The 22,243-nt window shown below is 56.1% G+C and overlaps 1 protein-coding gene across 4 annotated transcripts in view; it reads right to left on the minus strand.

The window, feature by feature from the left end:
- The window catches only part of MYO7A (myosin VIIA), a gene marked incomplete at both ends in the record, with an annotated part of 95,201 nt that extends 77,029 nt beyond the window's left edge, over window positions 1-18,172 (minus strand). For 3 of the 4 annotated variants that reach the window (XM_079708455.1, XM_079708454.1, XM_079708453.1), the window contains 11 exons: window positions 389-599; window positions 1,585-1,727; window positions 2,490-2,609; window positions 3,138-3,214; window positions 3,930-4,083; window positions 5,276-5,389; window positions 5,669-5,811; window positions 5,898-6,019; window positions 6,720-6,904; window positions 13,920-14,072; window positions 18,062-18,172. In XM_079708455.1, coding sequence (XP_079564581.1) covers window positions 389-599; window positions 1,585-1,727; window positions 2,490-2,609; window positions 3,138-3,214; window positions 3,930-4,083; window positions 5,276-5,389; window positions 5,669-5,811; window positions 5,898-6,019; window positions 6,720-6,904; window positions 13,920-14,072; window positions 18,062-18,160 — 1,521 coding nt within the window. Of the gene's footprint in view, window positions 1-388; window positions 600-1,584; window positions 1,728-2,489; window positions 2,610-3,137; window positions 3,215-3,929; window positions 4,084-5,275; window positions 5,390-5,668; window positions 5,812-5,897; window positions 6,020-6,719; window positions 6,923-13,919; window positions 14,073-18,061 lie in introns of all 4 variants that reach the window. The other variant, XM_079708452.1, reaches the window with a different exon arrangement.
- Window positions 18,173-22,243: the final 4,071 nt, after the last annotated feature.

The following is a 22,243-nucleotide window of genomic DNA, read 5'->3' on the forward strand; positions in this document are numbered from 1 at the left end:
TTTATTTATTCCCCACACAGGAGCTCTCTGGGCCTCCATTTCCCCATCTGTTAAGTGGGTGAATTGGAATTACACAATCTTGAAAGTACATTCCAGCTTAGAAAATCTATTTCCCATGATTAAAATCATGAGAGCAGCCCCTCCCCCACTCCAAGACATATTCTGTGTCTGGAGCACCTATGCTGCACCAGCTGCATGCTTAGATCTTCATAGTTTGGTCCAGGACCCACTGGACCGTAGGTAGTTCCCAAATGTCAGATGAGTGCACTTGAACCGGCCCCAAAGCTGCTCTGAGAGGCGTGTATCACTAGTCCCATTCCACAGATGAGGAAAGTGGAGGCTCAGAGTGTGGAGGGGACGTGTCTGCCCTGTTCCGCTGCAGGCCCACCTTGGGGAACTTGCTCTCCTCATCGATGAGGGAAATGATGTTCATGGGCTTGTTAGCGATCATGTCCAGGGCGTCCTGGTTGTCTGTGAACTCGATGTGCAGCCAGTCGATGCTCTCCAGGTCATACTCCTCCTGTTCCAGCTTGAACACGTGCCGCACGAAGAACTGCTGCAGGTGCTCATTGGCGAAGTTGATGCACAGCTGCTCGAAGCTGTGGGGAGGGGTGCAGGGCACAGGTGGCAGCGGGAGGCAGGGGGATGTTCAGGCCCTGCCTTGCCACTCAGGGGCCGGCCCCAGCTTGGTGTGCAATGTGCCCCTGGGACTTCCAATCTCCGAGGTGAACCAGCATTGCAAGTCCAACCCCCTCCATTACCGAAGAGGACACGGAGGCCCAGAGAGGGCACAGCACTTGCCCAAGGTCACTCAGTGAGTCGGAAGGAGAGTTAAGGCTGGAGCCCTCTTCCCTGCATGACCAGGCCCTGGGAGAGGGCAGGTGGATGGGCACCACGCCCCTGGCAGAGCACCTGGGAGAGGAAGAGCCAAGGCGCTGGGGAGGGGCCTCAAAGAGGGATCCAAAGCGTCAGCAGACATGGGAGGGGGGCTCGCGAGATTTGGCAAGAAGGGCCTTGACAGTGACGTCTCTGAGCCACCAACTCAGCGCTCTCCCAGGTGACAGACACTTCATGTGTTCAGTGTGGGTGTTTTGGTGGTGTGGAGGGCTTTGAGACATCTGAACATTACAGGAATTGAAGTGACTTGCCTGGGGTCACACAGCTAAAAAGTGGGGCAGGGCTGGCTGCCTCCAGCTCCAGTGTCCACCTGGGCCTGCTCCATCCATCTGCCCCTCACACAGCCCCCAAGTGGGACACCAGCTATGGCCAACACCCCATCTCAAGCTTGGCTCAGGCCCGGCCTCACCTGCTTTGAGGCACCTTGGAGCTTGGACACTGGACTGATGGGCAGCGGGGACCAGAGTGTCTGTGATGGTGTAAGAGCCTTCGCTCCACCACCCCAGCTGGCCTCAGCTGACCCAGGGCCTGGAGGGGACAGGGCCCCAGAGGGTGTCTGGAGTCAAATTTTCCAACAGCCTGGCAGAGTGTGCTTGGAGCCAGCTAAATGTAGTTTAAAGGGAGAGATTTGACACTTAAGTCCATGTTGTAGAAGAAAATTCCCACAGGACACAGCCCATGTGGTACCTGTTCACAGCAAAGTTCTCGAAGCCAAAGATGTCCAGGAGGCCAATGGACCGTCGAGAGTTCTTCACTTCCTGGGAGGGAGGCTTGTAAATTGCTGCGTTGATCTTGTCCACAATCCACACAAAGAGCCGCCCGTAGATCCCCTGAGGGGAGAGGCAGCCACGTAAGCCACAGGGTGCAGCCACAGCCTCCCAGGAGGACCGGCCAGGCTCCTGGGCCTCAGTGGCCTCACTCCAGCCCCTTCCTGCTGCACGAAACCCCCAAGCTTTTATCCCAGCTGCTCCCTCTCCCTGGAGCACCCTCTCCTGCCAGAACAATTCCTGCCTGTCTTTCAAAGCTCTGTGGAGATGTCAGCTCCACCAAGGAACTTCTCCTGACTTCACGCAGTTTGGGCTCCCATCTCTCCAACCACCTCTGTCTCCCCTTCAGCTCTGATTATCACGAGGGTCCCAGAGCCCAGCACAGGGCCTGGCACAGCGGAGGGGCTCAATGGATGACAAAATGGCAGGACTGGGGGGCCTCTCCACCCGACCCAGCCCCTCTTCGGCGGTCTTCGTTGGAGAGATCAGAGAGGGTAACCCCTGGGCTGGGAATGGCACAGCAGACGGAGTGACCAAAGATTATGATTCAGCATGAAGCAGGCCAGGTGTGGAGGGCCTCAGGGCACCAGAGCTGTTGGGGCCGCTGAAGAGCACAACTCCCAGCCCCTTGTGGGATAGACGAATGAAGGCTCCGGGGAAGGCAGACTCTTGCCCAGGCCCCAGAGAGAGCCACTGGCTGGAGCCGGACCCAAGGGCAGACCGGGGTCAAGGCCCAGACGTCCTTCCAGCTCTGTGGACTCCTCGGCCCCCGTCCATGAACAGCCCCACCTCCCGTGGGGCGGGGAGAGCCGGCAGCCACTCCACCTTGACGAAGGCGTCTCTCACGTCCAGCGCCTGCTCCCTGCTGAGCGGGGTGGACACCGTCTCCCCGCGGGTGATGAGGGTGCGGCTGGTCAGGCAGTTCATCAGGTCTGGGGGGTTCACCTAGTGGGGCAACATCCAGGCACCCACTCAGCCGCCCGCCAGCCTGCCCCTCCCGCCATCACACCTAGAGCCCCTCCCACTTTCCACCAGGCCTGACTCAGACTCTGCCCTCCTCGGCCACATCCTCCCCAGTCCTCAAACCCACCCAAGGGCCGCTGAGAAGGACCTGCTCTCTCCCCAACAGCCCCCTCCCATCGCCCCAGCAGGTCCCCTGTTCCTCCGGCACTGGCTTTGACTCTGGCTTTATTTATACCAGGTTTCCAACTCGAGGCAGAGCCTAGTGAATCTTTACTACAAGACTGACTGACCCTCTCAGGGCCCCCCCATGCTCCACACCCTCCCCAGGGGCAGCCGCGCTAGGTCTCCACTCCTCCCCTGGGCCCAACACAGATCCTGCACACAACTGGTTCTCGACGTCGAACTTCTAGAACTCTCCAAGCAGAGGGCCCCAGCTCCCTGAGCCTGAAGTCAAAACTGCTCCTCTGGGAGAAAGAGAAGCAGCCGAGGGGACAGAAAGCTCTCACTGACCTCGAGCAGAGACGCGGCTGTGGCCAGGGACGGGGAGAAGAGGACCTCGCAGGCATCCAGGTTTTCAAACGTACGGTCTGTCAGCAGCGCCAGGGCACAGCGTCAGGCAAGAGGGGGTGGGCGTGGGGGCAAAGGGACAGTCTAGCGGGACAGGGCGGCTCTTGTCTCAAGTCTCAGGGGGACTGCCCTGCCCACAGAGGGCAGCAGCACCATGACTAAATGCTTTTCTGGGTTAATATCAGTTTGACAAATGTTGTCACCGTGAGCCACGGGCACCAGGAGGGTAGGGAGCACGTATGCCCAGCATCTGGCTCCATGCCTGACATCCAAGTAGCAGAGACTGGCGGTCATGGCCCCCTCCCCCATGACCCCCACTCCAGACCCCCAGAGCAATCAGGGGCTCCTGAGACAGGCTTGGAGAACTTGTCTAGCTCTGTGCCTGATACCACCTGCCCTTCGCCAAATGCGCCCTGCTCTCTCAGGCCTCAGGACCTTTGCACAGCCTCTTCCTCCTGCCTGTGCATGCTTTCTCCATGTCTCTCAGTCTTCCAAGACTCACTAGACTGTGAGCTCCTTAGAGCTGGGATCATTCATTCATACTGAGCAAACATTCCCAGAGCTCTTACTCTGTCCTGGGACCATGCTGGACACCAGGGCAAGAGCAGAGTGGACGTGGTGCCTGTCTCAGAGGACCACCTCCCAGCCTGGCACATTGCTGGAGTGTCAGATGAGTGAACGTGTTCCCTTTTCTAGGCTGCCTTCTTTTCTGAAGATGGCTGTTCGGTCACTCACCCTCATACTTCAGGTTGCCCAGGTGCAGGATGGCGGCCAGGAGCTTTGAGATCTCCCAGTTCTCCGTGTCCGTGAACATGAGCACCTTCATGGCCGAGCGGATGTTGGCATACTCCTGGCTGTCCTCGCGGCCCTCACAGGTTGTGCAGTTACCCTGGTGGGAGTGGGTGGGAGAGTAGGGTGCAGAAGGGTGTCAGGGAGGCCACAGGTACCCACAGAGAGGCAGTGCCTGGGCTGAAGGGCCCTCTCTGCCTGGCCAGGCCAGCCTGGGTTTCTGAGCACTGACTTCACCTTTGACTCCTCCAGGAAGTCTAGAAAGCTCCTGGCTGGTCTTCTCACGAATACATTTCCCACATCTGGGGAGCATGGATGCCCCTTCCTCCCATGAGTGAGAGGAGCCGGGTCACTGATGCCAGGCCTGCCCCCGTCACCCTGCCTGGCAGTCACAGCACCCAGGCCTTACCTTACCCCTCTCCCGCCATGGACACCCACCCTCAGGAACCTGAACCCCTCACAAGGTACAGCCTGGGGCAGAAGGTGGGAGGTGGTAACTACAGACAGGCAGGGCATCACCTGGGGTCTGCCCCATTGTGTGTGCCTATGAGACCCGTGTGTGCACGTGTGTGTGTGTGTGTATCCAAGTGTGCCAGCCAGCTAACGGAAGTGTCCAGAAAGGCCTGCCACACCTACAATACACAGACACACACACATACACACACACCCCTTCGTTGCCCTCAGGTGCCATAGCCCACACTTGTGTCCATGTGGCTGGCCCACCTCAGGTCCAGACAACCAGGCATGGGCTCCCCCCAGGGTTAGGGAAGCTGGTAGCCCCAATCCAGCCTGCTGTGTGCATGGCCCACCACTGGCGCTGAGTGGCAGCCATGGCCTCAGGCCCACTTTTCCTTTATGGCCAGACAGCAACAAGAGGCTGGCACCAGGGCCCTGCAACCAGCAAGCCCCTGAGGCTGAAGCCACAGCAGGCTGTACCCTACAATCCTTGGGGCCCTGGCAGAGGTCCCAGTCTCCACGTCCTCAAAGAATAACGTATCACCTTACATGTGTGCAGACAGGGCCAGGTGTGTGTACACGTGGGCATGTGTATGTCTATGCGTCCCTGGGTCTGGGACATCTACACATTTAGGAATGTGTATGTCTGTGGTGATAATTCATCTAGATGTGTGTACCAGCAGGTGTGTGCCCACGTGGGGAACAGGCCTTATGGTGGGCTGGGGCCAGTCAGAGGATGGAAGAAAGCCCACAAAGAAGTTCCTACCCACCAGGCCTGGAGCTGGGGAGGGGCTGGGACGGTGTCCCCCTCCCCGGGTGCCCCACCTGGGCCTCACCATGGCCAAGTAGTTATAGTCCGTGGCCTGGCCCAGGCCCAGCTTCCTCTTCTGTTCCTCACTCATGCCCTCCAGCATGCAGTAGAACACGTGGTAATTCCTTTCATCGGGGGCCTAAAGATGGGAGCACAAGGTGTTGGGGGATGGGAGGGCAGGAGAAGGCCATCCGGAACCAGACAATCAAGCGGACTGTAAACAGTTTACTATGTTAACAAGTGCCTTTCATGAAAAAGTCCCCATGGGTGGGTTTCCTGCTGGGATTTCAGGCACTGAGGCAAGCGCTTGAGCAGCAACACAGGGACAACCAAGGCTATGCAGACGGTGTGCACCCCACACCCCCCTGAGACTGGGGCTCCTGCGCAGGTGCAGCTCTGCCCAGGGGCTCAGGCCCACCTGGCGACAGACACGTGACTTCTCCAGCAGGTACTGCTCGATCCTGGCACCCTCGATGGCGCCCCGCTTGTTGAAGTGGATGTCAATGTACTTCCCGAAGCGGCTTGAGTTGTCGTTGCGAATGGTCTTGGCATTCCCAAATGCTGCAGGGTGGGCAGACGTTCATGGGTCACGGTCAATGTCAATCGCCCCCCAGCCCCCCAGCCCTGCCCTGAGAGCCCGGCCCTACCTTCCAGGATGGGGGTGGCTTCCAGCACCTGCTGCTCGATCCACGAGTGCTGCCCACTGATGGCCGCCAGGAACTGCAGGATCAGCTTTGTGCTCTCCGTCTTCCCTGCCCCAGACTCCCCACTGCAGAGGAGCCCCAGGCAGAGGCAAGACCTGTTACTGCCCTAAACTGCGGCCCCCCTCCAACCAGCTCCCTATCTGTAAAATGGGCTGACACTAAGGACCTTCCAGGCCTGGGGAAGGCCAAAGGAGCTCAGTGCCCTGCCAGAGCTAAAGGTTACTTTCTTTCCCCTTATTCAGACACACACACTCCATCCATACTGCCACACAGCATGGCATGAACTAGATGCTTGATCAATGTTTTGTTGTTTTACCCTCTGCCCAAGAGGGAACAGGAGGCTGAGGTTGCAACTGACGGTAATTTTTTTTTTTTTGCGGTACGCGAGCCTCTCACTGTTGTGGCCTCTCCTGTTTCGGAGCACAGGCTCCGGACGTGCAGGCTCAGTGGCCATGGCTCACGGGCCCAGCCGCTCCGCGGCATGTGGGATCTTCCCGGACCGGGGCACGAACCCGTGTCCCCTGCATCAGCAGGCGGACTCTCAACCACTGCGCCACCAGGGAAGCCCAACTGACCATAATTTAACAGGAGCCAGCAGTAAACAAGGTTGGCCTCAAAAGTTAACATGAGCTTTGGTAGCATTAACAGAGGTATAAGGCCTGAGAAAGGGGAGGTGATTCTCTATATTATGAGGCATTAGCAGAGCCCAGAGCAGGAGTTCTAGGGGCCAAGCCTGGAGCTCCATGCTGGTCCTGGGCCGCCCACCTGATGATGCAGCACTGGTCACGGCTGTTGCGCTTCATGTTGAAGTAGCAATTGTCAGCAATGGCAAAGATATGTGGGGGCATCTCCCCAATCTTCTTGTTGGTGTACTGGCGGATGTGTTCTGGCGAGTAGATAGAGAGCAGCTGGTAGGGGTTCACAGCCACCAGGATGGAGCCCGTGTAGGTCTGTGGGCAACAAGGAACAGGGAGCTCACCCCTTCCCATGTGGGAGGCTCTGACTCTAGAAAGCGCTCAGGCTCTGCCCTGCTCCGTCCCTCTGGAAGGGACAGCACTGGCTTTGGAGTCACATGGATCTGGGGTCAGAATCCTACCTCCCTATGAGCTGGGGGTGGGGCCTTCAGATTAGCACTGGTTCGGGCTCACAGTAGGTGCTCAGAGACATTTGATGAAAGGAGGGAGGAAGTGGGGAGGGAAGGAAGGTGGGTCTCAAAGCCTCAATTTCCTTATCTTTATCCATAAAATGGGCATAACATAACTGTTTATGAAAGGAGATGGTGGACTTTAAAATTTATAGCACACGGTAGGTAATTCTCAAATGCTGGCTCCCATCTTCGCCTCCAAACCCTGCATCCCAAACTTTCAGAGTAAAATTCACAAACTGGACCTTTCCAGAGTGAAGGAGTTGGGTTGGTGAGGGGGGAGTGGAAGGAAGCCATAAAGAGCTAAAGGGGCTGGGTGGGCCCCAGTCTCTGCAGCACTGCCCCTGTGCTCTGGGGGACAGAGTGCCTCCAGCCATCCCGGGCAGCGGGGACACACAGGCCAGACACACCTCAGAGAGCCTTCTGGGGGCTTTCTCTCCTCGGGCTCCTCTGTTAGGGCACCTATGTGCAAAATTTCCTGGTGTGGGCCCGGGCCCTGCCACACAGGGGACAACAAGGCCTGGCCCTCCTGCCGCCAGGACACAGGGAGGCCCTCAGAGGTTACTTCTCCTTCCCTGCCCACCTCTCCCCACTCCAACTCAAAAAGGTCAGGTCCAGCTTATAAATGGTGACGGAACTATTGACATCTGGGCCCGGAGAGGTTGAAGAAAGATGTGGCTGTGCAGGGGAGGCGACAGCCCTGCCCATCCCCTCCCACCCAGGGCCCAGTGCATCATACCAGAGCCCCAGTCACTCCCTAGCAGCCTCAGCCCAAGGTGGCCGTGCAGGGAAGGCGCTGCTGCCAGCACCGCATGCCAGGGCAAGTGCCCACCCCGGGGGCAGGTGTGGCCATGCAAAGCTGCCCTGGGCTGAGCACCCCAGACCCAGGCTTCTCTCCTGCCAGACATTGCCCTTTTGGGCCCCAGTGGACTCTCCTCTCCCCCTGGTTCTTCCTACCAGCTAGACTCCGGTAACCAGGTAGGAGAGACAGCCACAAGGAACATCCCTTTGGCAGATCACTTTGCTTCTCTAAGCTTCAGTTTGATCATCTGTAAAAGGGAGATGGTTAACACCCACCTCCCAGGGTTGTCGTAGAGACCAAAGGGCACAACCTCTGACAGGTGTCTGGTACAGAGGCGGCTGTCCACAAGTGCTCCCTTCCTTTCTTCTGAATACTTCCTTAACAAAGCGATGCTCAGCGACCTGGCCCGTGATCACCACGTGGCCTCGGGCCAGCTAGGCTCCGTGCTGTCATTCAAGAACCCTTCCCTGAGGCACGTGGGGAGGCTGACAGCCACACGCTGGGTGGCAGGGAGGGAGAGCCTGGGGCCCTGGCAGCTCGTACCAGGCACACGGATTCTTTGTGATTGGGGGGTGGGCAGGAGAGTGGAGGGCTCGTCAGTGGGGATCAAGCACAGAGGCGTAAAAGGATAGGACATCTGGGAGGATTGCTGGGAAAAGGTCACCCTGGCAGCTGGAGAGAGTGAATAGCAGCTACAGACGCAGGAGGCAGAGACACTATTTCAGACCCAATGAACCGATCGACGGGGGGAGTCAGAACCAGACCGAGGTGGCCCTGAGGACAGACCAAGCGCAGGGCAAAGGGAACGCTGAGATGCCACAAGAAGCCTTCCAGGGGCTGGGCCTGGACCCTCTTCTCCCCCTCGCAGCTCCCATGGCCCCCTCTACTCTGCCCACAGCCCAGAGGGCCCTCCTGAGCACTAGACCCCTCAGCCCCCTCCCCCACTTGATGTCCACCAGCCTGTCCAGACGGGGGCTCACTCTCCCCTCCAACCCTGCTCCTCCTCTGCCTCCCGGCTCGGCCAACAGCACCACCGCCATCCTTCATGGCCGACCTTCACCAGGGCGGGACGCCGGGAGGCCTCCCTCTCCTTCATAACAATGCACTTCGCTCCGTGGGCACAGCCACCTCCCCGGCCAGGCGCCTCCCCTCTGGGCTCCCAGCTTCCACACTGGCCCCTACAATCTGTCCTCCACTGGGAACCAGAGTCAGCTCTGAAAATCTGACTGTGTCATCCCCCTCCTGAAAACCCTCAGGAGATGCCCCATGGCCTCAGGACAAAGTCAATATCCTTCCCCTGCCCACAAGACCTCCGAGCCCTGGCCCTCGTTAGCTGCATCCCACAGCCAGAGGCTCCCTCCATATTAAACCTTCTGTTAAAAGCACCTCGCTCCATCCCCTGCCCCCTCAACCAGCTAATGCCTGCTCATCCTTCAGGTCCAAACGGAGATGAGCGCTCCCCCCGCAGGAAGCCAGGCACCCTCCTGTGTGACCCATCACAGCCTCCATGGTCCCCTTCACTTGGCCCCCGACTCCTCCATAATTCTGGTTCAAGGCCTCTGCCCCCCAGCCTCACTCCTCTCTCTACCTGGGGCCCAATACTGTGCATGGTGCGTAGGACACGCTCAGCAAATATTTGGCAAGTGAACGAATGAGTCACTAAATTAATGGATGGAGAAGAAATTCACTGCTGTCCACAGGAAACAGCAAGAAAAGGAGCTGAGGGGACAGGCCTGTCAGCAACACTGCGGCAGGCCTGCCTACGTTGACAGGAAGGATGGCCCGGGGCTGGGGCTAGTGGAAAAAGCACACAAGTGTGAGGAGAAATGCCATCATTTGTGTAGAAAAAATTTTTAATTATATATATATATAATTTAATATCATATATCATATATATATATAGTCTTTCTCTTAGAGGATAAATAAGAAGTGAGTAGCAGTGGTTATCTCTGTGGCAGAAGGAATATTTTCCAATCTGTAGCATATATACCCATTTCAAACTAAATAATAAAAACGAAGGCTTTTCCTTCAGCGAGAGGACCCGGCCCAGCAGAAGGACAAGGACACACCACCTGCCAGGAAGATCCCTGCCGGGCGCAGGACTTGCAGCTTCCAGGCCATCTCTCTCTGTACTGTCAGAAGGCCACTGAGAGGTATAGTCAAGACGCCCCTTCTCAGATGGGAGAACTGAGCCTCCGAGAAGGGGCGGGACTTGCCAAGGTCGCACAGCAGATAAGCAGGGAGTGGGATGAAGGAGGGACCCTGGCACCAGGACCCCAGCTCTCGCCTCCCCACCTGGGCTCCCCCAAATCCCAGGAATTCACCTGTGAGACTGCGGAGCTGGCAGTGGGGGAGGTAAAAGAAGTGAGGGGCTTGGCCACTGCTGACAATGAGACTCAGGCCCGTCCTGCCTTTCTCTGGGCCTTAGCACCCATCCATCCCCTGAGGTTCTAGGCACTGCTCCCTGAGGCCCTCTGGCTCTGTCTCGCCAAGGGTTCACGGTCAGCAGAGAGTTAATGTCCAACTACCCAGCACAGGCCTCTTCTCAAGTCTCCAGGAATAAAGCCTGCCCTGTGGGCCCATGGGCTGGAGTAAGGAAGAGATAAGGATTATTCCCAAGCCAAGGACATAGCACACAGGTCCCTAGGGGCCCCCAAGTCCCCACGTGGAGATCAAGGAGCCTCTCTTGGGCCAGAGACACACCCCAGGAGACATGGTAGGAATCCACCTCCTCCAGGAAGCCTCCGGACCTGCTAACCCTGGGGCCTCTCCCTTAGCAGACCATGGAGACCAAGACATACATCTTAGACACATACACCTTCCCAGTGTCACAGAGGCACCCACCCCATTGTGCCAAAGGGACGGCTGAGACCAGAAATGGGTAGGGACTCCCTAAAGGCAATCTGTCAAGACCTGGATCCAGGCTCCCCAACTCCCAGACCAGGGCTCCAGCCCGTGTTCAGCATCAGCCCTGCCACCTGTTGCCCGCAAGACCCAGGGACGACCCCTGGCCTCCGGGGCCACCCAATGCTAGGTGTCCTGTGAGGGCTCTGCCCCATGTAGGGTGCCTCGGGCTGACTTACGGCCCTGGGGGGCTGTCCCTCACGCGCCTGGGGCCAGGCCAGCTGGAGCAGGCAAGCCCTGGGCAGACAGTCAGGGAGAGAGCGTCCTCCGGGCCCAAGGCTGTGAGTGGCCGTGGTAATCTGAGGAAATCCTGGGTGCATGGGGGTGTGCCCAGGGTAACCCAACCCATGAAGTGACCAGGGGTTGCCATGGTTAGGGACAGGTATGGTTTCTGGGTGGGACAATGGCCTGGCTGCTTCTTCCAAGATCTGCTCTAATCCTACTTCATGCACCCAGTCAAAGAATCATAGAGTCAGCAAGTCAAGGAAACCTTCTTGAGCCCTACAATTCTGGAGCACAGCTCCCCAGACCAACAGACACCCAGCATCTTAGGCCGACAGACTATCCAAGCTGGGCACCTTCCAGGTGCCATGGCTTGATTTCCAGCCATGAGTCTCTGAAGGAGAAAGACAGCTCAGACACCTCGTGTGGGCTCCACCCCATGCCCTCCCCACCCTCACCAAAAATCAGTCAGAAAGGCTACTAGTGAAACTTCTAATGAGGCAAATGGTGCAGATCTCAGCGTTCTCTGGAGAATCCACAAACCTCCAGAATTCTTTTCTTTGATCCCACAGTCAACCTAGGTAAGGCCTAATGTTCAGGCTGATTTCTCTGCCGGCTGCCAGCTAATCAGTCTACCCTCAAAACTTCACAAACAAGATTCACTGATCTCGGACTGTCTGAAGTTCTTTCCTCCTCTCTCCCTTTTGAATCCTGTTTTTGCCTCTGTTCTTTGATTCAGTCTACCAACCGACTCCCTCACTTACAAAGAACCAGTTTGCCGGCAAAATCACTAAACTACGCGCAAAATAACCAACTACATGCCTCTGAATTATTCTTAGACATTGTCCGCTGGGTCTCTGGTGGAAACAACTCCCATCTCACTCAGTTCCCCCCTGTGAAGCTCACCCCCGAAAGGAGATTGTGTCAGGACATCAGCTCTGCAGTGGCCTCCCTGGGCAGGCAAGTAGGCAGGCTCCCACTCACCTCCAGACCCAAGTGTCAGACTCCACCCAGGCCTGGGTGGATGGCCATGGAGAGCCCCTGGACCATCCTGTGTCCACCTGCTGTCCACAGAGAGGAGGGAGGAGGGAACCGCCAAGAACTGGGGTGCAGACACCAGTGGGTCCCATGGGATATCTCTGGCCTGGGCTCAAGTCCTAGCTCCCCCCCACCATTGTCTAGGTGACACTGCTCACATCTGGAGGTGCCATTGTGCCCTGCCCCCTGGATGAGGAAAGGAGTGAGAGGGGCTTTGTCGGTACTAAGGGTCTCCCTGAGAAAGCTGCTTGCTGTGCCTATGCAATCAACGTACGTCAAGGGCCCAAGCACAGCCTCTTCTTGGGAGCTCAAAGCTGCAGACGGACCCAGAGTGGGGAGGCTGGCAGAGGGCCTCCCGAGCAGCTGAGGCACCACAATTCCAGGACTTCTGAGGGCCCGAGAGTTCCTTGCTGTGCTTCCTCAGGCTCCCTCAGACTCTCCCAGCTCTGTCTCCCTGGCTCCCCTTCACAGTCCTGACAAATCACTTACTTGGCACGGTCCTGCCTCAGGCCTTCGGTTCATGCAGTGCCCCTTCCTGAATGCCATCTCCACCAGCAGTCAGGAAGTGACCTGGGAGTGAGACCTCACTCCTACAGACCCTGCGGAGCCAGCTCCGCACCTCTCTCAGGCACTTATCACCCCACACCTCCCCTGAGCATGCCCAGCCTGGGGACCTGGCTCAGGGGGCTCCCTCCTGCTCTCTCCTTGTTGTACACCCACAGCTTCCTTTGCTCCTGAGCTGCTTGGGCACACAGCTCTGGGCCTGGCTAAGCCTTATAGAGCCTCAGTTTCCCTGTCTGTAAAATGGGACTAGGTCAGCCATTCTCAGAGTGTGGTCCAAAGACCCCTGAGGGTCCCAGAGACCCTTTCAGGAAGTCCATAAGGTCTCGCCTTTTCCATCCCCATATCTGTGAGGCCAGATTTTCTTCACACACTTCAGCCAAAACAATATCACATCCGTCTGGATGTGAAACAGATACGAGAATCGGGTTGTCTTCTATTAAGTCAGATACTAAAAATATTTGAAAAAAAAGGAAAACAATGCCCCTCTTCTTACTAATTGTTTTATGTTGGCAAATATAGTTATTTTTCATAAAAATACATTATCCTGTAATGGATTTTTTGTGGTTACTTTTAAATGTCTCAGTTAAATTTCTAATATGTTAAATATCCATAGATATAACCCACATAAACAAAAGCTCTTTGAGGTCTTCAATAATTTTTAAGAACATAAAGCATTCCTGAGGCCAGAAAGTGTGAGAATCTCTAGACTAAATGATCTTGATGGGCCCTTCTTGTTCTGATGGTCTCTGAGCTCACCTCTTGGGATCAGCTCACTCCTGGCTGAGTGAGATGCTCTTTATTTGTCCTCCTGAGTTTCAAGGTGGGGAAGTGTGGGGTGTGTGTATGACTGGTTCTAATTTCAAGGGTTTGGGGGATCAAGGAGCATGTCCATCCTCCATCCCCTTCAAGAGGACACAGACTTCTAACCCATCCTCTCTTGACCTTGAGGACCCGTGGCAGGTCCTGACCCCACAGCAAACCCAGGGAGAGCAGCAAACCCACCATCTCTGGGCAAAGCACTGAGCCTGTCACCTCTCCTCCCTGGTCTGGCCTCCCAGCGGTTTCAGCCCTACGGAGGCACGTGAACCCTTGGAAAAAACCTCCCCGTTCTCCAATCACAGACCACAAAAGCCACAGCCCCAAAGAGAGGATGAGCCACAGACCCGAGCGGCTGTGGGCATGGGCTGAGTCCCTGGTCCCCAGTGGCCAGCTGCAGAGGCTGGGCAGGGCTGGCTGCAGGTCAGAGGGACTGAAAGTGGGCGGGGCTGCTGGCAGGCGGGGCGGCACTCACGTAGATGAGATGGTCTCGGTATCTAATGAGCAGGTTGCGCAGGATGCCCGCTTCGTTGAGGTCCCCCAAGCGGATCATGTCCTCCACGCCGTGGACCGACGTGGGGTGCATGGGCTTGATGTGCCTGGCATTCTGCGGGGAGATCCAGTGTTCCTGCGGGGAGGCACAGTGGCTCATGTAAGCTAGTTGCGTTCTCCTGGCTGCACTTTGCTAGGGAAGAGTCCCGGGAGGGACGGGAACCCCGGGTATCTACGACCCCATAAGGGCCTCTCCTGTGGCCAAACACGATCATTTCTACCATCTATGAGGACGTTAGCGCCCACCCCTACCCTTCATGGACCGCTCTTCCTCCTCTTAGGGGATTCTCTCTGCAGACCTAAGAGGTGGGCATGGCAGGGATTTTGGCCCTACCTTATGGTCGTCATAAAGGGGATTAGTCTCTCCAGTCACCTTACAGGATGGAGTGGAAAGTGTAATCATTGGCGTTAGACAGACTTGGCTTCAAATCCAAACTCCGATAAACAAATGCACAAGAATTATTCAGATAGTGCAATATTTCCTGCTGCCACTGGTGGCAGACGGTTGCACATCTGGGCAATAGCCTTTGTTCTTTCAACAAGTGTGTGAAGCCGTGGTTTCCTCTGACCTCCCCCAGGTGGTCTCCAGCACCCTCTACTCACGGCCCCAGCTTCTCAGAGAAGTGAGAATCTCTCCTGTGCTCTGCAGTGTGGCTACAACCTGAGTCAAGCCTCCAAAGCCCTCTGGGGCCCCCTTCCTTGTTCCCAAATGCCGGAACCCTGGGAGCCTCAGGACCAGGCAGAAAGCTGACTGGTTCCCCAGGCTGGGGTCGGTGCCTCCTCTGGGCTCCCACATACCCTAGGTCTCCCATTGCAAGGCAATGGTCACTGCCACTGTTGGAGCGCAGTTGTGGCCCTGACCCCTCAGTTTTCCCCAAGGCTGGTTCCATGTCTGCTATACCCCTGGTTCACAGTGCCTCATATAGGGGCCAGGCACAAATGACGTGGCAGGGGATCCCTGATGAGACAGATGGCCGGCTGGGGACTACTAGGAACCAGTCTGAATTAAAAGCAGAGTCCTAGTCATGGAGAGACCCCAGAAGTCCCCTATTCCAGCCCCCTCACATCACATGAGAAAATAGGATCAGAGGACCACGGCCCTCAGAGAGGTGAGGGGCAGGCCAGCGATTGCTCAGGACTCCAGTTTCCCTGGCATTTCATGGCACCTCCTGGGCCAGGGCATTACATTCCAGGTCAGGCCCTCAGACAGCCCTGACATGAATGCGCCGGGTGGTGAGATCAAAGAACCTGCCTGGACTTTCCAACCCCGTGTGGAACATTCCTCTCTCCCACCCTATTTCTTGATAAAAGCTGATCCAATTGGAAAATTCCCTTTCCCTGACTCGGTCCTAAGCCCTGGAGTGGGCCAGAGGGGAGAGAACGTTGGGCAGGCTGTCTGCCTTCCCTGCTCGACCCCAGCCTCTGGTCCCATAATTCCTCCCCGAGACACTTCGGCACAGAGTTAAGGGGTGGCTCAGCCACTGCGAGACCTGTAGCCCTGTGCACGTCACTTTGCTTTCCTGAGCCTCTACAACCTCATCCATGAAATGGGAATGAGATTAACAATCCCTTTCTCTTGGAGATGTTGGGAGGGTTCATTGATACAATAATGGCCAACCTCTGTTTCACTCCTGCCAGGTCTAAAAAGCACTGGTGCCTGATAATTGCTCAACCAGTGCTGGGTATGATCACTTCAGTGTTTTCTAGTTTTTGTTGCAAAAGAGATGTATGTTCTCATTTGTTTCTCTTAACATCTCATCATGGAATTACCAGTCCCGTTTTACAGTGAGGAGTCACATTGGAGAGGTAAAGTGGCGTGCTCAGTGAAATGGCACAGCTGAGCCTTTCCCCACCGCTTTCCTGCACGGAAGGTCACCCAGCTGAGGTCAGCAGCACTCAGGTCAACGTCCACAGACACCTACAGCACAGACCAAAGTGTAACCAGGGCAGAAACAGAGGCCTGGCCCTGAAGGCATACCAGCGAGAGACAGAGAGGGAACATGGCCAATTCTAGGGCCTGGGGGCACATTTGGGAAAGAGCTGGCCTGGCACTGAGCTCAGAGAGGCAGGGACCACGTGCTCTGTAGAGGAAGGGAAGGAGGGGTACATCTGGCAAGGAGAACAGCTTGGACAAAAGCAGAGCATTAGGACTCCAGTGAGGACTGGAACCATGAGCTTTCATTCATTCAGCAAGTCTTTACAGAGGACCTTCTCTGGGAGACCTTTTGTTGTGCTCTGGGGAACCAGATGTGATTCACCTGGTCCCTGCCCTCAGGCTGAGGGAGTCTGTGGGCAGACAGAGGGGTCAAAGATGATGGCCTGGACGTGGGGTGGGGGGAGGGAGTGGGAGTAGGCAAGGCTGGTGAAAGGGGAGGCCAGAAGCCGCTAGGGGCCCAATGCCACTGAAGCAAACCCAGCCCCCTAACCTGCTCCCAGCCAGCCAGCCACATCCCTCCCCCCTCTGCAGCCCCCGTTCTCAGGGGGCAAGTGGGAGGGGACCTCTGGGATCCGGTGACACAGTTATGGGACACCATCTGACATGCAACATGACCCAGATGAAACTCAAGCCTGCAGGCAGAGTCCCTGGGCCCCACCCGGGGGGTCCAGGCTAGTTCGTGGGCCTGTGTGTGCTGCCAGCCAAATCCGTGTCCCCCTTCTGAGGCTGCAACCTCACAGGGGCTTCCTAGAAGGCCCTGGAACTGGAGCCTCTGGAATGACATTGCAGGCACTCCATTTCTAAAGCTCAGGGGACAAAAGTGTGGTTAACAGAACCTGAGCTCCAAAGTTGCCACTGAGATGCTGGGAGAGGAAACACCCACACAGAACCCAGAGGCCCCGGATCCTGACCCCAGCACCATCATTCACTAGCTGTGTGACTCGTCCTGAGGGTCCCTCTCTGGACTCCAGTTTCCCCTTGGGGTAACAGTTGCTGTCCTCTCTGCCTTTCATAGACACTGTGAGGACCTAAAGATAGAACTTGGGTCAAAGGGCTTTGCAAACCCCAAGGCGGGTATCCCTGGGGGCTGCAGGGATAACAGTGATGCCCCTGCCTCCTCCATGTTCAGTACCAGGCCTCCAGGGTCCTGAGCCCTCCCCTGGCCTTCAACAGAGCCTTCTTCTCCAAGTCACTGCACCCTCTTTCACCCCCATCAAACTAAGAGGCTAAGATGGGGACTGTCTCTATGCCCCCAGTGCCATCCACAGCATTAGGCACAACCCAGATTACTGTGGAACCTAATCTCTCTGGTCCTCCATGTCCCCACTAAGCTGTACATGTGCCCCTGCCACATACACACATGCCATGCACATGCACACATGTCCAGAGTTCCCAGGCTTCCCCTCTGGGCCCTCATCAGGGCCACCTTCTCTAAGTCAGGACCCTGACTTAAGACCTTTCCTAACCTCCCCAAGGCCCCACTCTCACTGTCTATCAAACTTACACTTCCTGTGACCCTTTCCTTCAGGGCCACAAGAGATAAAGCGTTCAACTCTTAGACTAATTCCAGGGCAGCGTTAGGGTGGACAATGAATTCGTGTGATGCCATAACCCCACAGAACGAGAGCGGGCATTTTCAGACCACCTCACCCTCTTCTGAGGCATTCACGTGTGATCTCACATATAAATCAATAACCCTGTGAGGGTTCAGAAGGGAAAGAGATTTGGCCAAGGTTGCATAGCTAGCAGGTGGGCAGGATGGGATTTGAATCCAGCCTGTCTGACCCGAAAGCACCCCTGTACCTGAGGAGCTCCCAGCCCGGTGCCACCCCCTGCCCCACTGTACACACCAGTATGCCCACACAGACACACATTTCTAATACCAGGCAGAAGGGACTGAAGTGCTGGTGGAACTAGAACAGGTAGCCTGGGGCAGAAGGGGAGGTTCCCTCCCACTGGGGTGATGGGGAAAGCTCCATGGGGGAAGGGGGTTCTGAGAGGCAGAAGCGGGGCACAGGCACTGCCTCCATCCCCCTGAGGCAGGTCACTGCCGGGCCCCCGCCTCAGGTCACCTGTCAGCCTGTGTTCCCCCGCAAGGCCTGGGGGTGGGGTGGCAGCGGGCTACTCACATTGCCTTCATCGTCCACCACCTGGATCTGCCCAGAGTCACAGAGCTTCACCACCGCCCCGATGGGCACATCAAACTCCTGCCCGGATCTCAGGTCCATCCAGACATAGTCCCCCTGCGGGTGAGAGAGGCCCAGGCCAGGTGAGCAGGGAGGGGGATCGGGTACTCCTTCCAAGCAGTCCTGTACCCACCCCTCCACCACCAGAGGCTCTTGTGCCAACCACAGGAGAGGGAAGAAAAGGGAACTGGCACTGTGGAAGCTATGGTGCCAGGCCTTGGGCTGGGCACTATGTAGGGTCATCAATCCCTCCTCTGGGGCAGCTGTTACTGTCCCCAATTTATGACGAGTAAGCAGAGGCTCAGAGAGGGGAAGAGCCAAGACCACACGGCTGGGCAGCTTCAAGCCCAGGCCTGTCCAAAGCCCTGACCTCTCCCCAAGACTGTACATCCCACACATGTACAGCAGACTCACTGAGGTTTAGGCAGAAACACTTCCCCTCTGTCCTAAAGGAGGCGTACCCCCCGGGCATTCAAACAGCCTCTGTCACCTCCTTGGTCAACACCCACAGTCATAGTTATGACTTTCCTGCAGTGATGCTGCTCTGTGCCGGGCCCCATGATATATGTGGGCATCGCTCTCAGCCACACTGTCTCCTGGCTTGTGGGGACATCCCGATCTGGGGCCAGGGGAGCATTATATTTGTGGCCCCTGCAGCGTTCAGCACAGGGCCTGGCTCCCACTACACGCTCAGTAAGGGTTCACAGAAGCCAAATCTACAGCCCAGAGTCAGAAAATGGACTTAGAACAACCACTTTCAGCACTGATGCATTCAACATGCATGTACTGAGCACCTACTGGGTACAAGGCACTGATGGATCTAAATGCTGGGGATTGAGCAGTGAGCATGGAGTCCACATGCTAGTTGGGAGGAGACAGAAAACAAACAACAGAGCAAGTACACGGTCCCTTGGGATGGCGGTAGTGCTATGATGGAAGTGAGCACACCAACGCTGGAGAAAGACAGAGCCGGCCAACCGGAGACTCATTCGCCGGGGAAGCCACTCTATGAAGGAAACCTCTGAGCTGAGACCTGAAGGGCGAGAAGCAGTCAGGCTAGGAAAGAGCAAGGGTAGAAATCTGGGCAGCGGAAATGATAAGTGCAAAGGCCCTGAGGCAGGAAGGAACCGCAAAGAGGTGGTTGTTGCAGGACCTGATGAGAAAGAAAGGTGGGCAAGATTCAGGACTCATAGACTCTCATTGGCCTGGAGGTAAAAGTTTGAATTTTATTCTAATCTTAATAAGAGTATTCTTTTGGGGTGGTTCGCAAGTTCCCCAGAAGGGTAAGAGAACCTAGACATCCTAATAAAAATAGAACTTCCTATCAAGCGGCAGTTAAAAGCATAACAGCTGCTAAAACTGATTCACAGTGAAATAAGCCCATGGGGATGGCCCAGGGGAAACAGCTCTGGGCTATGAGACTGGGATCCAGGACCCACTTGGCCTCCAGTAAATCGCTGACCTCTTTGAGCTTCGGTTTCCACATGCCTCAGTGAGGCGTGGGCTTGGTGAGTCCCAAGGCCAACTCTTCACTGTTTCAGCCTCCTCCTATTCCCATCAGAACCAACTACTTTTCAGCCACAGCTGCCATTATGGGCCTTCACTTCATGGGAGGTTAGCACATGTTAGAAACAGGCTAGCTTCAAACCCAAGCTTTCTCCCAGAAAAAGTGAGAAAAATTGGAGAGCCTCTGGGATGCAAGGAGAACTCATGCGTTTGCTGAGCATCTACTGTGTGCCCAGGCTGCATGACTGCTTCCCATAGACTGTCCCATTTAATCCTCACGACTGCTTTAGTCCCAAGTCCAAGCTGTGCTTCCTGCCACACTCCTCACCCACCAGCCCAGGACCACCTGACACACTCCTGCTCAGGCTGTTCTGTTCCAACTGCCCCCCATCTCACCCCACCTTTCCACTGAGAGGACACCCAAAGCAAATAGCAACTCTTCCCTGGCCCCTCCTCACTGCCCCACCTTCCTCCTCCTCCCCCCAATCCCTGAAGAGTTAGTTCATTCATTCAGTACATATCTGTGGAGAGCCCGCTGTGGGCCAGTTTCACTCCAGACCCTGGGGACAGAGCAGTGAACAGACGGGAAAGCAGAGGGCCTAGTAAGGGCAGGCCCAGGTTGGAGCCAGATGAGGGGGCGCTTGGAGGATATGAGCAGCACCAGGGCACACAGGGCCCTGGGAGCCATGGACAGAAGTTGGACTTTCTTTCAAGTAGGACAGGTAGCCACTGGAAGGTTTTAAAGCAGGAGAGAATGGCATGATGGACTTACATTTTCAAAACTTCCCCTGGATGCTGTGTAAAGAGCACAGGTTCTCCTCCAGTCTTCGGGGCCCCTGGGCTTGCCCCTTAACAGCCAGCACCACTCTGGGTCATCACCATGGGTGTCCACTCCCCCCTAGCCTGCAGCCCCCTGAGGGCAGGGCTGGTCTGAGTCTTCCATTGGTGACTCCCCAGAACCAAACATAGAGAAACAGTTTTTCTCTCAGTGAGACAGAGAATCAGAATGTGAAACAGCGTGTATGTGTGTGAGTAGGTAAGAGGGAGCATGTGACAGAGTTCGTGTGTGAGAGAGAGAAACAGAGAGACTACCTGATTCCCAGAGGCCAGCAGAGGCGGGCAGTGGCACCAGGACATTGCTCTATGCGAACTCAATACCCCTGCAACAGGCCAGGTAGTGACTTACATGCTTCCCTGTAATTAACTGTCTCATTGAACCTTATGACAACGCTTAGGCAGGGGATGCTCTCTCTACTTCATCTCCTCAGAGAGGTCAAGAAACATGCCCAAGGTCACATGGATGTTTTGTGGTAGAGCTGGGAATGAAGCCCAAGCCTGGCAAACTCCAAATTCAGTGCTCTCTCCCTATATCCCCTGGGCCCCACCCTGAACCCAGCTCTGCAAGCAGAACAGGAAACACTGATAGGGTCCCTGGCTGGAGATGGTTTGTGGACCCAAAAGGCAAACTGGAAGCTCCAGCTAAGGGCAGCAAAGCAAACAGAAATGTCTAGAACCCTCCTAGCCAAGGACTGTCACCAGGAGGGTGGTGACTTAACTTTCTCTTCTCTTGGTCTGAACTCGAGGAAAGAGGCTAAAATGGCAGCTAAGAGGCTTCAGGGACGAATCTGGGGCCTGAGGACCTCTGAGGGGGACAGTTCCCATGGTCCCATGGAAAGTACTTGGGGCATCAGAATGCAGCTGGGTTGTAAGGGTCCCCATTTTACAGATGAGGAAACTGAGGCCGAAAGAGAGAAAGGGATTTGGCCATAGTCACTCATCAAATCAGTGACTGATGAGACTGTGAGCATCTGCAGGGCAGAGCCCGAACCAAAAACAGGGTAGGTCAGGAACCTCTGGATGGGTGAAGGAAGGAGCAGAGGAAGGAAGACGTAAAAGAACATGACACTGTTTTGAGGGGCAGGAGGAGGGAGGAGAGGAAAGGGGCACTGGGCTCAGGTCTGACCCCACCAGCCCCTCCCCACAGCCGGATTCCAGGCAGCCCATGACTGTATCTGGCCCCATTCCTACCACCCCACTGTGAGGGGTGCCCCACTAGGGACCTCACCCGGAATCAAAAGTTCCATTTGTGTAGACACCTGCCTCTGTGTGGCTGTGTAACCTGGGGCAAGTTTCAGCTTCTCTGCTGTCAGTTGAGTGGTTCCCAGCCCAGAACGGTGAGTTCCTAGATGGATTTGCCTAAATGTTCTCAAGGGTACCCCACAACCCTAGTGGGGGCTTCCTCCAGGGAAGCTGGCCCACATCCACAATGAACACAAGGTAAAGAGTTCTGGGTTCAGGTCCCAGTTCTGCCCCTAACGCTGTGTGACTCTGGGTAAGTCTTTCAGTCTCTCTGAGCCTTAGAGTTCAACAGGAAAGGAGTCAGTGCTTGTGAAGATGAGAGACCCAAGCAAAGGGATGTTGTCCTTGATGTCCACCCACCTTCCCTCCTAGGCATGAGCCCAGGATCAGATCAATATCAACTCCCCGCAGGGCCTTAGCCTCATATGCCTCTTTCCTCCTCTGGGGCAGGGCCTGAGGTTCAGTCCCCGTTTGTGCAATGAAAAGGAATCTGTCTCAGGGCACTGCCCCCACCCTCGCTTATCCTCATAGTCACTCCGG

This window comes from Hyperoodon ampullatus, assembly GCF_949752795.1.
Source record: "Hyperoodon ampullatus genome assembly, chromosome: 7".
NCBI classification, from domain to species: domain Eukaryota; kingdom Metazoa; phylum Chordata; class Mammalia; order Artiodactyla; family Ziphiidae; genus Hyperoodon; species Hyperoodon ampullatus.